Source organism: Amblyomma maculatum, chromosome 10 (assembly GCF_055883805.1).
Source record: "Amblyomma maculatum isolate TAMU_Amacu chromosome 10, ASM5588380v1, whole genome shotgun sequence".
Lineage (NCBI taxonomy): Eukaryota > Metazoa > Arthropoda > Arachnida > Ixodida > Ixodidae > Amblyomma > Amblyomma maculatum.
The window spans coordinates 111,357,939-111,372,541 of NC_139353.1; the positions used below are offsets into that span (position 1 = coordinate 111,357,939).

General features: G+C 43.4%; 1 protein-coding gene across 1 annotated transcript; it reads left to right on the top strand.

The window, feature by feature from the left end:
- The first annotated feature begins 240 nt into the window (after positions 1-240).
- On the top strand, positions 241-12,427 carry LOC146177242 (uncharacterized). The gene is made up of 3 exons (XM_084581501.1): positions 241-280; positions 3,570-3,675; positions 12,253-12,427. Exons 1-3 carry the CDS (start codon positions 259-261, stop codon positions 12,425-12,427), a joined length of 303 nt encoding a protein of 100 aa, XP_084437627.1. The 5' UTR covers positions 241-258.
- Positions 12,428-14,603: the final 2,176 nt, after the last annotated feature.

Consider the following 14,603-nt stretch of genomic DNA (forward strand, 5'->3'; position numbering starts at 1 on the left):
GGACCACTGCAACCTTTGCATCCAAAGAAAATAAAATTTCCATTATGCGGAACGAGCCATACCCTTGCTAGCAAAATCTAAGAATGAGCGATGTACCCAATGCAGCAGCAACGGTTGGGCTTTCGCATTTTTCCTGTGCAGATTCTGCAGTGCTCTTAGAAGTTTTTTAGTTGTGGAGAAAGATTTCTCGACTATATACCCAAAATATATATTTTTTTCATTCTGTACTGTTTCAGAAAAAAGCTACAGCTCCCGGCAATGAAAAACAAACAGACCGCAGGTAGGTTTTATTGAACATCGCAGGGTATTTGTGACATCCTGTCGTATGTCTGAGGTTCGCTCTTTACGAAATAAAGGCAAGGATCTAACACAAATAATTTCGTTTTAAATAAAAAATACCTTTCCTTTCGGGTAAAACATTTGTTCTTACAGAAATTAAAGCGTAAATAAATGACTTGGGCAGAGTTACACATGCCACAGAAACGCGCAATTTCGGAACGCATACTTAGTATACATTTACAAGAATTAAGTGAAATAAGAGATGCAGAGATAAAGAGTGGACTATATGTACCAAGAGCGCCTACTAAATATTATTTGTTAGATTTCAGCCATCCGTAGGCATGAACACCTTGCCTGATGCAGTGCCGCTAGGCAACGCTCTGCCTTTTATGACGTAGAGTCAGAGGCTCCGCCTTAATTGTGAGATAATCGCGATTCTAATGCTGCATCACTTAAATCTCTATAAGAAAAAGCCCCGCTTGAGGAACTGAATAACCAGAGCAAAGATGAAAGTCGACAACGCACTTCCTTAGCACAACAGCATTGGGTCACCTTAAAGGGAACTGCACCGGTTTTAGATTTCGTTGAATGTCGAGCGGGTGAATGAATATAGCTTCCACCTAAAGCATGCGAAATATCTTGGCGCTAGCATTTGAAACAATGGCACAATTAACGATTGAAACCCCGACGGCTGTCAGGCTTAACCTCACTGCACAGCGATGGGTGGGGGACGCATGATAACGTCATAGACGGTGCCGGTACGTGTTCCGCACAATCACACTTTGTTTGAAGAAATAAAAACAAGGCTACTGAAAGCAAAGCCCTAGAAATGTTGATTAACACTGCCAGAAAAGACACAGCAGGGCGTGGACGAAGGCAACGAATATCACAAATAGTACCGTCCGTGACTTCATCACCGAGCTTCTCCGCATTACTCCATCAGTTTGAATGCTAGCGCAAAAACATTTTGCACGCATTACCTATAACCAATGTAGGTATGAATCCTTGAAGATCGCGAAATTCTCAAAAAGTGGTGCAGCTGCTCTTTAAAGTGAATTTTAGCCGGAGGAAAGCTGCAAGTTACAGGCTTCATGTTGGCTCGTTGCTACACAACTGTGTTAACATGACAAAGACACAAGAAGTAGAGAATATGCACAGACAAGCATGTACCATTACTGGGAAATTTGTTAACAATATATGCATACTCGCCAAAAGAAAAAAAACAAACCCAAAGCAGAAACACACAAAAGAGTGTTCATAGCACCATATTAATTCAAGTGGTCCCCAAATAGTAAACTTCACAGAGAGCAAGTGGTACACAAAGCTTATATAGAGTTTTCTGATTTGAAAATAAAATATGCTTCCATTATTCTTCAATGTCTGCGTTTGTTGCGTAATATTTTCTTTTTTTTTTCATTTCTTTCTCGGTAACATGAATGGTCAACATGAAAACGCTCTTCTTGAAATAACAAACTAGAAAGGTCTTTAAATCCTTTATAATTTCGAGACTGTTCATCCGCTAGGTTCTTTGCGGCTAAAGGATAGCAGCTCAAACAGAACCGCACGAAGGCAGCTTAGATACCGCCAATTCCAATTACTTGGAGAGATATTAGAGCTAGGAGCGAATTCGATTTTCATGTGGATTCAAGGACACAGTCTGCCCAGCTTTAAAAGGGGCGATAAAAACCGTTTCAATCATATACAGCTTCTCAACATTGTTTTTAAATTGTGAGAATAATTATGGTCATATAATACCGCGTAAACATTCATATCAATAATAAAATGTTCAGTAGAACGCCCTTTAACATAGAATTTACACCTCCTATTAATTTTCTGGACAAGCTGCAGTCGACAAGGGATTGTCCTTCTAGTCAAACTATCCGACCAATCCTAACGCCAGATGCTGATTTCCGAGACCTAGCTTGGTGGACTTTATAGCTATTATTGCACAAGTTTTAACTATCTCTAACATCACTCCAAATATTTGCCGCTCTTTGTTAGTTTGCTGCTCTGGTTGACATCATTCCTCTCTGAAAAAAAAACGCACAATGCACAAAACGTTGTCGTAGCCTAGGAATATGAGTGTTCTTGTAGGTATATGATAACGTTAGGATTATTATGCGGTGATAGAGAATTATTGTCTTTCATCAGTTGCCTAGAAAAACAATGGCACTGCCACGATCTTTTGTCCCCCACTCCTAAGTGTAAGGGAAATGTAATGTAAACAATATAAGAAGATAGTTTATTTCTAATGAAAATTTATGTTTGTAACAAGTTTCATTTCTCTGTCATTTAGTCTGCCTTTCATATCCGTGTATGAATTATGTACAGAGTTAAAAATTTTCTTTTTGCTCTCGGTGCGAGCAATAAGCATGGATATAAATCAAGTGTACAAAAACGTACAGTCAGGACCCTCACATCATGCATCACTTTTAACTATCAAAATGCCCTTGTGACATTGTCGTTAAAAAGTTACCTTGGTTCGAGCCTAGCGAAATGAAAGTAATTGAACTGCGTAACCTAAATTTAGCAAGGTATTTACTTCTCCGCCATAGTACCCAGAAATGTGGCGCTACAAACACAATCACATGCGAAGAAGCACCAACTTGCCCCTCGAGCTATTATTTCTCCTCCAGATTGCGGCACAGTGGCCAACTGTGCTCAGTACTAATATTTGCCTGCATTATCATGGGTATAGCTGCTCCCTATTTATTACACTTGATTTCAAATTTTTTCAATAGACAATATTTTACCGGCACAAAATATCCGAGGTATCTTTTATCTACTCCGTATTTCCATAATGCCTGAAAGTATCGAAGAGCAACGGCAGTGGAAGTATAAAATTAGATAGAATATGGCAGTATGATGCTCTGTGCAACGTTAGGTTGAATGTTTGAGCAACCAACACGAAACACTTACAGAACAATGATCTTTCTCCTGTGCCATGACATCGCAGCCTAGAAGCAAAGCATGCGATTACAATGCATATGCAAATATATTTAAACTGATAAACAAACCTGGTACTTAATGACCTGTCAATTTATCACTTCGACAATGCAAAACTGAACATCATGCGTATTGTTTTGCTAGACATGTGTTTTATAGCATGGAAAGAATTCGGATTTATTATTATGTAATGAAATGGTAGCTACAAATGCAATTAGTGCATGCTAGACTGTGTTGAGCAGCAGTATTAACGCATCGGAACGTTCTACCAAGAGAAGTAGGTAGAGAAAAGGCCGAAACGCAAATTAAGGAATTTATTTGATCATTATTCTTTCATACTGAAGGTACGACAAGCATCGGAAGCATGTGTGGAACACTGAAGATCGCCGTTCTACAAGACGATGGAGCTTATATTGAAGTCAACACAATGGTTGTTCTTATTTTGCAGTCGTATGTAATGCTGTTTGCTTCAATTTTTGATCGGATTGATTTCATGTTTACCCCATTTTTATGATTTCGCCAAGCTTACTTACATTGTTATCACCTCTGCCTTATTAATCAAGAACCATGTTCAGCTCTAAGCAACGAAGAGTTCTTCCTAAAAAAATTATGTATCGCTTCATACCGGGCTCCGCCAGACACGTATGATCCAGCATAAATCTGATGCTACTATGACTCGTCTGTGTAAAGTATGAGCAGTTTTTTACCGGACCGGTATAAGCCACGAACACAACAGAGCAGACCGTATGGAGTGCATATCGGCCAGTTACTTCGGCAAATTACTATAGTCGCGAAAAAGATACAAAATGCGAAACAGCAAAGTTACGCTAAATAAAGATAAACACAGTTAGGCTTATCAAAAGCTGTCCTATATTCTTTTTTTTTGCTTTTGGTTTGGTTTGGTTTGTGGGGTTTAACGTCCCAAAGCAACTCAGGCTATGAGAGACGCCGTAGTGGAGGACTCCGGAAATTTCGACCACCTGGGGTTCTTTAACGTGCACTGACATCGCACAGCACATGGGTGCCTTGCCTTTCGCCTCCATCGAAAAGCGGCCGCCGAGGCCGGGATTCGATCCCGCGTCCTTGGGAACAGTAGTCAAGCGCCGTAACCACTGCGCCACCCTGGCGGTTTTTTTTTTTTATTTCACACTTAACATGCATGGTAGTGGTCCGGATAAATGGTAGTTCGCATACAGCGTGTGCACGTTTTTTAGTTTCCCTTTCTTTTTTATACTAAGTCGTTTGATTTCATTGCACATTTTTCCACCCCTGGGCTGCCCACTCACACAGAAAATTACAGTATCACAGCACCGCCGAGTTTTATACCGGAACAACCTGTACAATCAACCGACTTACCGAATGCAGTATACCCGGCACCCGGTGGGCCAGGTCGTCGCCAGCCTCATCTGCGCCGGTTTTAAACTGAACGTCAAAAAGTGCCGCTTCTGTGCCCACCAGCTCGTTACACGGACACGCCGTGTGTAAAGATAGAGTTCAGCATGATCCTGACAATCTACGCGCCGTTGCTGACTTGCCGAAACCGTCCTCGTTAAAATAACTGCGAAGGTTGGTGCGCATCCGCTCGTACTTTCGTCACATTGTTCGAAATTTCACAGTATTCATTATAATCATCTTACCAGCTCCTGAAAGGCACTCCTAACCCCTCCTCTTGGACGCCAACTTGCGATGGTGCATTCGCGACGCTTTACCATGCTCTAACGTCACCGCCAATCCTTCGTCATTACGACCCTACTGCCCTTCAGAACTCAACACAGATGCCAGTGGTGTCTGCCTTAGTGCAGTCCTCGTCCAACGCACGCCTGGCTACTCCAAACACGTTCTCGCCTACACAAGCTGTGCTTTTACCGAAGCGGAGTCCAATTACTTCGTTATCGGAAAGGAGTGCTTAGCTATCGTGTGGGCTATCACGAAGTTCCAACTTTAGTTATACGGCCACGTTTTCGAGATAGTTACAGATCATCACGCTCTCTGCTGGCTCGCATCTCTCAAGGATCCGTCTGGCCGTCTCTACCTCTGGGCTGCCAGGCTTCAGTGTTACGTGTAGTGTTACGCTCAGGCCGCAAGCACTCTGACGCCGACGCTCTTTCTCGCTCATCAGTGTGCTCTCCTGCATCGCGGTCCCCGCCTCACCATTGAGGATATGCCTTCTGAGCAACGATGGGATCCTTGGGTTTCCACTCTGCTAGATATCCTTAGCACGTCCACTTCCGCAGCTGAGCATTTTCGGGCACTCCGTCGGGCACTCTGTCGACAAGCCTCCCGTTTCACCACTAGGGACGGCCTCCTCTGCCTAAGAAGCTACTACTCAGAGGGTAAAGAAAGACTCCTTGCCCTTTCGCGCCACATCCGCTCCGATGTTTGTGCCCATCATCATAATGACCAGCTGAGCACTCATGCCGGCGTCCTAAAAACCTATGATCGGATTCGTCATAGATATTCCTAGCGTGGAATGTACAATTTCGTACGGCGCTACATTTGCTCTTTTGTCGCCTGCCAAGAACGGCAGATTCCTCGCCTCTCCGCTGGTTCTCTGCAGCCTTTGCAATATCCAGCTCCCCTGTTTTATCCTGTGGGAATCGATCTTTATGATAAGCTACCGTACAGGCCGCTAGTAATCGATGTGTCATCGTCGCCGTTGATCACCTGACCCGTTACGTGAAGACTGCCCCAGTTCCAGCGGTCACAGCACGAGACGTAGCCCATTTTCGTCTCCATAACTTCGCTCTTCGACACGGGGCCCCAAAAGAGGTACTTACTGACATAGGTCGTGCCTTTCTGTCCGATGTAGTCCAAGAGCTCCTCTCCTCTTGCAAATCTATCCTTCATGCTACAACCACATAGAACCCGCAAACGAACGGTCTCACGAATGGTACAACCTTACGCTTCGGGACATGCTCGCAATTTATGTCACACCTGCCTCTGGAAGCTCTAATTGGGAACAGGCACTTCCATTTGTAACATTCGCGTACAACACTGCCACCCAAACAACAACTGACGTTTGGCCCTTCTTCCTCTTATACCGCCGTGAACATCTTGTGCCATCGACAGGGTTTTGCTATACCAACCAGATGTCTCTGCGTACATTGTATTTTCAGATACCGTACAGAAAAGCCGAGATATTCCATCCGATAGCTCGCACGTTTACTCCCAGCACTCGAGGCTATCGAAAAGATTGGCAAGAGAGAGGCACGCTTGCTCCGAAGTTCCTCGCCTACAGCTTCGTTTGGCTATGCGTTCCCGCCGCTATCAAATTTGAAACCAAGTAGCATTCTCCTTATCGCGCATTGAAACGTACATCCCCTGTCAACTACGTGATCGAGCCAGTATACCAATCTTCCGGCCAACGTCCTCAAGGCCGCGAGGTTGTTCTTGTTAGCCGCTTTAAGTCGTATTCTAATACTCTTTTTGTCCCTTCACCATGAGTCGCCAGGGTGGCGACTTCTTGAGGGGCATTGTAAAGAAGACAATGAACACATAACGCCGCGGCATCGCGATCGCCATCGCTTACCTACGGCGTCCATCTCTCGCGCTGAAGCTGTGTCCTGCGGCTGGTAATTCCACCCTGCAGTGTACGAAGTACTGGCAGGGGTAGCCGTCGGACCAACTCATTAAATCCACTCTTTACAGGTATCTTTTGCGCATTATCAGTGTAGTAACTTTAGAAGCCTGTTTATAATGTTTTATATTTACTCCTTTGTTTCTGTGATTTTTACTGCACCCCACTCCTGCAATAGCCTGGCCGAGGCTGCAGTATATAAAATTATTACAAAAAATGCGACTTGGCGGTAGTAACGAAGGAGGAATATACAAAGCCTTCAAGGAAATAAAAATGGGAAGTAGCTGGGGTGGATTAGGTGACTGCAGATTTTATGAAGGACGCAGAATAGGTATCGGAATAAAAAAACTGGCCACACTTCATGCGCAATTATTGACCTCCTGTGTAATCAAATTTGGAAGAATGTTAACAAGTAAGTTCATAAGGGGACGTCAGGGACTAGCAAACATTAGAGTGGTCAGCTTCTGAAATGATATCTGCAGGGACATATTTACAAAGGAAATAGCTTATAGAGTTTGTACCCCTTCATGGATCACTGCCTTGTCGTGGCGGAGGGGCTTGCGAAACTCGATGAAGTCGTGAGCTCTGCTGTGTAGGGTACCCAAGAAAGACAGGTCTGGAGAAGGTAATGGCAACCCACTCCAGTATTTCCTGCCTAGAAAACCCTATGATCAGTCACAATAGCATTCTTGATATGGCACCGGAAGATGAGCCCCCCAGGTTGGAAGGTGTCCCACATGTTACTGGGGATGAAAAAAAGGTGATTCCTAGTAGCTACAAGACGAATCAAGCGGCTGGGCTAAAGCCAAAAGGATGCTCAATTGTGGATGTGTCGGGAAGCGACCGGAAAATCCGATGTTGCAAGGGGATATATCACATAGCAACTTTATTTAAGAAGAGCCTAAGCATTTAAATCTTTTCCAGAATGGGTGTGCATTTAGATGGAATGGAAGAAAATGCACGTTGTAGAGCCAGTGGAAATTACATCATGGGCAACAAGCCAAAAGGCTATCCTACAGATTTCGAATTTTCACAGTGCACAAAGAGCAGCGCCATTCAAAAAGTCAGGTATTGTGTGGAATTTATATTTTCAAACGAAAGAGCTCAGTACGCTTCATTGCGTTGAACACTTTGAATCAGACAAGGATTATCTTTTTAGTGCATTTAGACTTCATGTGGCGTTGTAGTTTCTGAGCCCCTTCAGCAAAATTACGCCTGGTGCATGGTTAGCCATAAGCCTTCGCGGACATAAAACAACACTACCGGCAATAATATATTTAGAGACATTCTCACGTTATCCGTACGTGTATGATGATATCTGAAAGGAAAATTAGTCGAAAGGGTTATCGCAACAGGGAGTTAGACATAGGCGAAGGGAAAAGGGGTGATGTGTTTAGACGTGGACATAAAAGGCGCTCCCAGCATAATAATTTACCGCAAAACGAACGTGTGTACACGCATGATCTAATGAATGTGCCACAAAGAGTGCAATATTGACAGATTTTGTTCTTGAGTTCCAAGGTAAACAAAATGACATTTTTTTACTACGCATTGGGGAAAGCAAGGTTCCTCGTTAGAACAAGAACGATATGAATGTATGAGCTCTCGTTAAGGAATGAGTAAGAAATTACTCTAGCAAGGTAAGCTCCTAGCAAGCCTGCCAATGTTTATCATGCGCTCTTATCTAGAAAATGTGTTCCATGAAAGTGTGCATTATACTCAAGTATATCCTAATATGTTATATAGGTGTCCTTATTTGTTTCATTAGTACCACTACTCCTAACAATTACGTAACATACTTTAGAATATAGTAGTGATATTTTACACATATTGAAGTGATCCTGTTTTTTGACTCAATGAGCTCCCGCTTTCTAAAAAAAAATAATTTCTGAGAGAACAAGGTCTTATTGTAAGGGTTGCGGAGGCGTCAAGATGAGCAAGGAGAATAGACGGTAGAAGACGTTAACGCTAGGAGAATTCGCACACTTCCAGGATTCACTCTGCCGACCGCAATGGCAAATAGTCTTGGAATGATGTCTTAATACGCAAATCTTCTGATGTTTCGTTACACGCCGATGGTGCTGAGCAAAATGCGCGCGCAAAATAAATTCGTTGTTTTAACATTGGATGGCTGCTACAAAGTTTCAGAAAGTTCATGTAAAACGTTTATGTCATGTTGTATAATTAATAACGAAAAATAAAGACCGAATCCACTTGACAAAGGGCTACCCTACTGCTACTCTTCTGCTATAAATTACCATGCCTAAAATGAAGCCATGGGTAGAACAAGGCATAGCAAAGAACACCGCTCAAAACAGGCTCCACATTATTGAAGAAGGCGTTCGTACTCAAGGTCCTATTACTACCCTCCCCACTCCTCTTCTCCACAGCAGCTGGCACGCGGCGAGGTACGCGCATAGCAACACCGGCTGTTCAAGGTCACATTGCAGCCTAAAATGACTTTAACGAATACATCTGATATAATTTTCCCATCAACATTCTTTTTCGAGCCTCTAAGCTCTGGGTAATATAGAAAAGCCGTTGTCCTCTGTCACTCCCATTTGCGCATTGCACTATTATTTTCTTTGAAGTTGCGAATGTGGAAATATTGCCTGCATTATTATTGCTTCCCGCTAAGAAAAGCATACTAAGCCGCTAGCACAGGTAAGAAATACAGCTTATGATTCAAAGGTATTGATATGCACACAGCTCGACTAAGGAGGAGGAAACAACATTATTCAACGTACTATTAAGCGTCGAGACTGTCCTGGGCCAGAGTCAACAAGGCCAACTGGTCCTTCAGCTGGTCAGAGGCTAACCAAGCCCGCCAGGTTGGGGGAGGAGGGTGTGGAAAGTGAGGTGACTATATTGCAGCAGGGCAGGAAAACATGCAGTATTCTAAGTTTGCATAATGTTCAGAACAATTCGGGCATGGGGGGAATATCTAATTTGGTATATAAATGATCGCGCAGGAGTAAGGATTGTATTTAGTTGTATGCGTCTAAGTATGCGTATTTGCGTGGTAGTGAGGGATTTATCAAGAAGAGGCAGTGTACGAAGAGTTTCCCTAATGTTGTCATAGTGAGTGTTGATTTCTTTTTTGTAGTGAAGAGTAGCGTCCCACGTGGGTGAATAAAGCCACGATCCCAGACGCCCGGTGCTGAAGTTCGCGGGCGAGGCGATGGACTACCTCACTGCCTGGGATTCCAGCGTGACCAGGAATCCATCTCAGGGTGACAGTGTTGGGGCGTAGTTTGGTGACAGCTCTGTGTAGATCATCTTGCAGTTCATCAGGAATGCGACCCGTGTGAATGTGACCCGTGTGAATAGCCTGTATTGAATCAGTGTGTATTGTATATCCCGAAGGGTTAGGGGGTGCTTGTGCGAGGTCTGGGTGGCACATTTCACCCAGCCTTCTTTTCAGGGTTTGGGAACAATTGTTAGTTCTGCCTTCTCCATCAGGCATATCCTAGATGCACAGCCCACATCGCCGGAGAAACGTTGAAGGCGTTCACCAGCGGGTTACATTGTCGTCTACGGTAGTGTCACCCCCACGTGACAGTAAACGAATAGGAAGTTGCCAGACAGCTCTTTATTGGACCGACTGTGCCCGCAAAATAACTAAGCGAATAGATGACGGCGATAGCAGCAAGTGTGCTCGGATGCCGTCGAATATTCAATTCCCGCTGCATTCGGCAGTGCTCATTTTGAAGTCGGTGCAAAAACATCTGGATAAACCACCCAAGGGATACTGGAAAACTGGTTGGTTGGTTGGTTTGTGGGGTTTAACGTCCCAAAGCAACTCAGGCTATGAGAGACGCCGTAGTGGAGGACTCCGGAAATTTCGACCACCTGGGGTTCTTTAACGTGCACTGACATCGCACAGCACACGGGCGCCTTGCTTTTCGCCTCCATCGAAAAGCTGCCGCCTGTGCAATAATATGAAAACAGTTGTGCTTGCCAGCGGTTATTCCAGATTATTCTCGGCTCATCTGGCGCTGGAACGAAAGTCATAAATGTGCGTTTCGCAATAACTGGCATGATCAAAAAGCACAAGCTGGGTCCGTGCGCCTAATAAAACTGACAAGGTCGCATGCAGGCTGCTGTTGAATAACAATTAAAGATTTAATTGGGCCGCGGAAACATTTCTAGTCCTCCTGACTCACATGTAGATACCAGAAATTCCCTGGGACAATAAATCCCTGTCTTTAGTGTTATTTGACAGAAAGAGCTAAATATCCCATCTGCGGCTCCCATCATGCATCTCCGTTCTTGTTCATGCAATTGTCTACTTAATATTTATTTCATCATTTTTGTGCTGCTATTATTTTACACATACTCATTAGCATACAGTAGCAAATCTAGATATTTACGGTCATTACATACGGACAGAAATCCTAGCTTTAACTAAGTCACATTAGGAAATGAACGTGCTGCATCTGCTAGAAAGGTCGGGCTCAAGATTCTATAGGTCTTAAGATTTGATTCTAATTTCTGCTTTCCATAGCGCCAGGTGTCCAAGGTGCGGACTTTGCCCCAGATGAGATGTCATGTGATTTTGTGGGGTGACACAACCTGCTGACGAATCGGCGCCTGCCAACGACCTCCTCCGAGAGGCCTAGAGAACTGCTTTTTGCTCATAGCGCCGGCAACTTGCTTGAAAAGAAGATCAGGATCATTACCCCACTAGCATATGCTGAAATAAAATAGCGTAGTGTTTACCGATATACCATCCGGCATTAGAAGTAGTAAAAACAATACTTCGCCATCTAGCCGTCAAGCAGCAGGAATGCAAGAACAGGCAGCATTCCTGTAAATGCAACAAAATTGTTAAGCTGGTATATACATGTGCACTAAAACAGATATTCATGTTTCGGCCAGATGCATAGGACCAAAGACCAAATGCGCCTTTATAATAAAATTTTTGTGGATTGTTTTGAGAGCTGTGATGGCCATTCTTTTAAAGCTATAGAGTTTATAAACAATGAAGCGCCAAACTCTACGCATAAAAAAATGTTTAAAAAATTACTGTTGATATCAATTGCACGGTGATGACATTCGATTTGTCAATTTACTTTAAAGCTTTATTTTTGAGTGAATGTCAGCATGAAATCAAAGGTGAATAAACATTAAATTAACAGCTGTACTTCGTTTTGTTGAGCAAATCACTGAATAAAGTTTCACACACAATTTCGCACTACAAAAAAGGAGCTGCGGCGCTGTGGAGTGGAATGCAGGCCAATGTACTTGTTTAAAAAAAAACAAAAACAATTTCTAAACTGGAAGTTCTTTTCTACGATATTTAATGTCTGTTGCAGCTGGTCGAATGGGTAGACTATTGCAAACATATGAAAAGGGTGCATGAGGAGCAAATCAGCCAAGCTGTGCTTTCGTAACCACGCCAAAGTATGCAGTGATTGCATAATTTTTGTTATCTCTATGTCTTGCAGATGGCTGAAGGAGGAGCACTATGATTGCATAAGGTTTAAAGAAGAACAAGGATATTACGAAGATCAAAAGCCCTACTATGGCTTTAATGGCAAGCTCAGCAGGAATCAATTCTGCGACTTTGTGTCCAACGAAGCACGCTGCTACGTAAGAATTCTTTTGGGCACAGTTGTGTGATGCGTATTATTGAGTTTCTCGTCTTAAACACGGGACCACAGGTTGTTAACGCGTTGCCTACAATGCGACGTATCACAAAGGAGCCCCGTTTCTCAATTAAAAACAAATTCAGAACAGACTTCACTGAGCCACCTGCTAGCAAGGCAGGTCATCTCTGCGGCAGGTTTATTCAAACTGTGCAGTATAAACATGCGTGCGACAATATATCCGACTACGCTCGCATGGCGAATAACCTGTTTGCTTTAACTGGCTAGTTACGATTTGCAAAGCGACAATTTTGAGTGGGCCACCATATCTGCAGTTCCTTTTTTATACTCTGGTTGTACTGGGTCTGCAGGTCAGCCTACAATCGCCGGCGTAGTCCAGCATTTCAAATAAACGTTTTTGGTGACTAACAGAAAAACTTCTGTGAAGTATAAAAAGAATTGTCGTGCTGTAATGCACCTGCCAGTCGCTGCATTATATGATCGTATGTTTCTTCGACCTTGTGTGCTATCAAGTTACGCTTGCAATAAATTGCCCATCCCGTACCATACCTTGCTATAACTAACAATACCATTCCAAACCCTAGTATACCATACAGTTCGTTATGATACAATACCATACAATGCCATGCTAGCATAACACCCATTTCATACCATGCCTATCATGGCAAATATCATAGTTACCTTTCTCTTTGATTCATTTCGCTTTATAATAATCAGGTAACTTTGAAAAAGTGCCCACAATTTTCCTACTGCTATGTACTGTTAAGAACAGTTCGCAAACATGTGGAAGCATAATTTATAAATGCCATTGCTTCGCTAGCAAGGCCTGAAGAGATGTGTGGAGAAACTATAGCATTTATCCATGATACAACATTTCAGTCATGCTCAGGTGCGAGTCACTGAAGTTCTCCGAGCTGTTGTTTGGGCCATTGTTCTCTGCCTTCCGACATCTTTTAGTAAAGGGACAAATTGTACTTGCAATCATAGTTCGCATAAATTCAGTGAGGGAAATAATTGGTGAATTTCAAATTTTATTGTTTTATTGGCTTTACCTCTGTTATCAGAAGCAGGAAAAACGTGTGTGCTGCATGCCACATAAAAACTTTCGATTAATTCGCCCATCCCGCATGGCGAGGGGTAATCTCACCGTGAGGAAAGGCCTGTTGGCCATCTCCAGCGGTTTCGTCTCTTTGACCATTGTTAGACGGTTAGATTTCTTTGACTTGAAGTTAGCCGCTATGGAACTTTAATAAAGCCGTGCATGACATTGAACTTTTGGATTGAACTTAAAATTTATTATCGTGACATTCAAATCAGTTTGTGCAATATTCATTATAAACCATAGCGAACACGTTTGAAGGCGCATTTGCCCCGCAGAAACCTGAAAACAGTTTGGTTGACGTATTCAACCAGCCTGTCTCCGGCATTATTCCACGAAGTGACATTCCGTATTCATGAAGATCTCCTGCGTTCGATATTTCCTGCTCTACTTCTTCATAATTCAGTTCATGTCACCCGGCCGATTGCAATGAGTCGCTGTATGAAAGCTTGAGTTTCGTGCCGGCCTCTATGAAATTCGCTGTTTGTGTAGCGACAGTATTTTGAAAATAACAGAAATGGTTAGGGAACAATCGCATTCAAGAAAGAGAGGGAAGACGAGAGGAAGCCGTGTACAGAGGTGGTCGGCAGGCTCTTGCTAGCAGCACACTTTTCGCGATAGCTTTTTACCGCGGCAGGAATAGAATTCGGCGGCATAAGATCGGAAACCATAAATTTCTTGTTCTATTTGTTTAGCACTGCTTTGTGGAATGAATGGCATTTTTATTTGGCCTGGGGTAGCCCACCACTTGTTTCGCGCTATATACGTAGGCATGTTTGTCTAAAATAAGAACCTTCCTGATGTAACGATTAACTATTAATGACACGGGCTGACTCGCGTTCTTCAGACACTGCACCTGGATCAAACGAGATTGGTAACCGGCGCTATTGGCCCTGCACGACTGAGGAACAGCTACTACAGCCACCATCTTCAAGTCGAATATGCACACGGCTCTCGTTTTTCTTTTTTGCTGCGGCTTCCGTCCCGTCGCATCAGCCTAAGGGAAAAGCTCTTGCCGCGGTACAAAATGACCTTATCGCGTTGTTCGCCGAGTGACAGATGTTACTTCCGAGATCGAACTTTTGGTACC

Coding starts and splice junctions, on each gene's coding strand:
- LOC146177242 (XM_084581501.1), top strand. CDS start 259: ATGAAAAACAAACAGACCGCAG. Junction 281..3,569: donor GAAAAACAAACAGACCGCAG/GTAGGTTTTATT, acceptor TTCATACTGAAG/GTACGACAAGCATCGGAAGC. Junction 3,676..12,252: donor GTTGTTCTTATTTTGCAGTC/GTATGTAATGCT, acceptor TATGTCTTGCAG/ATGGCTGAAGGAGGAGCACT.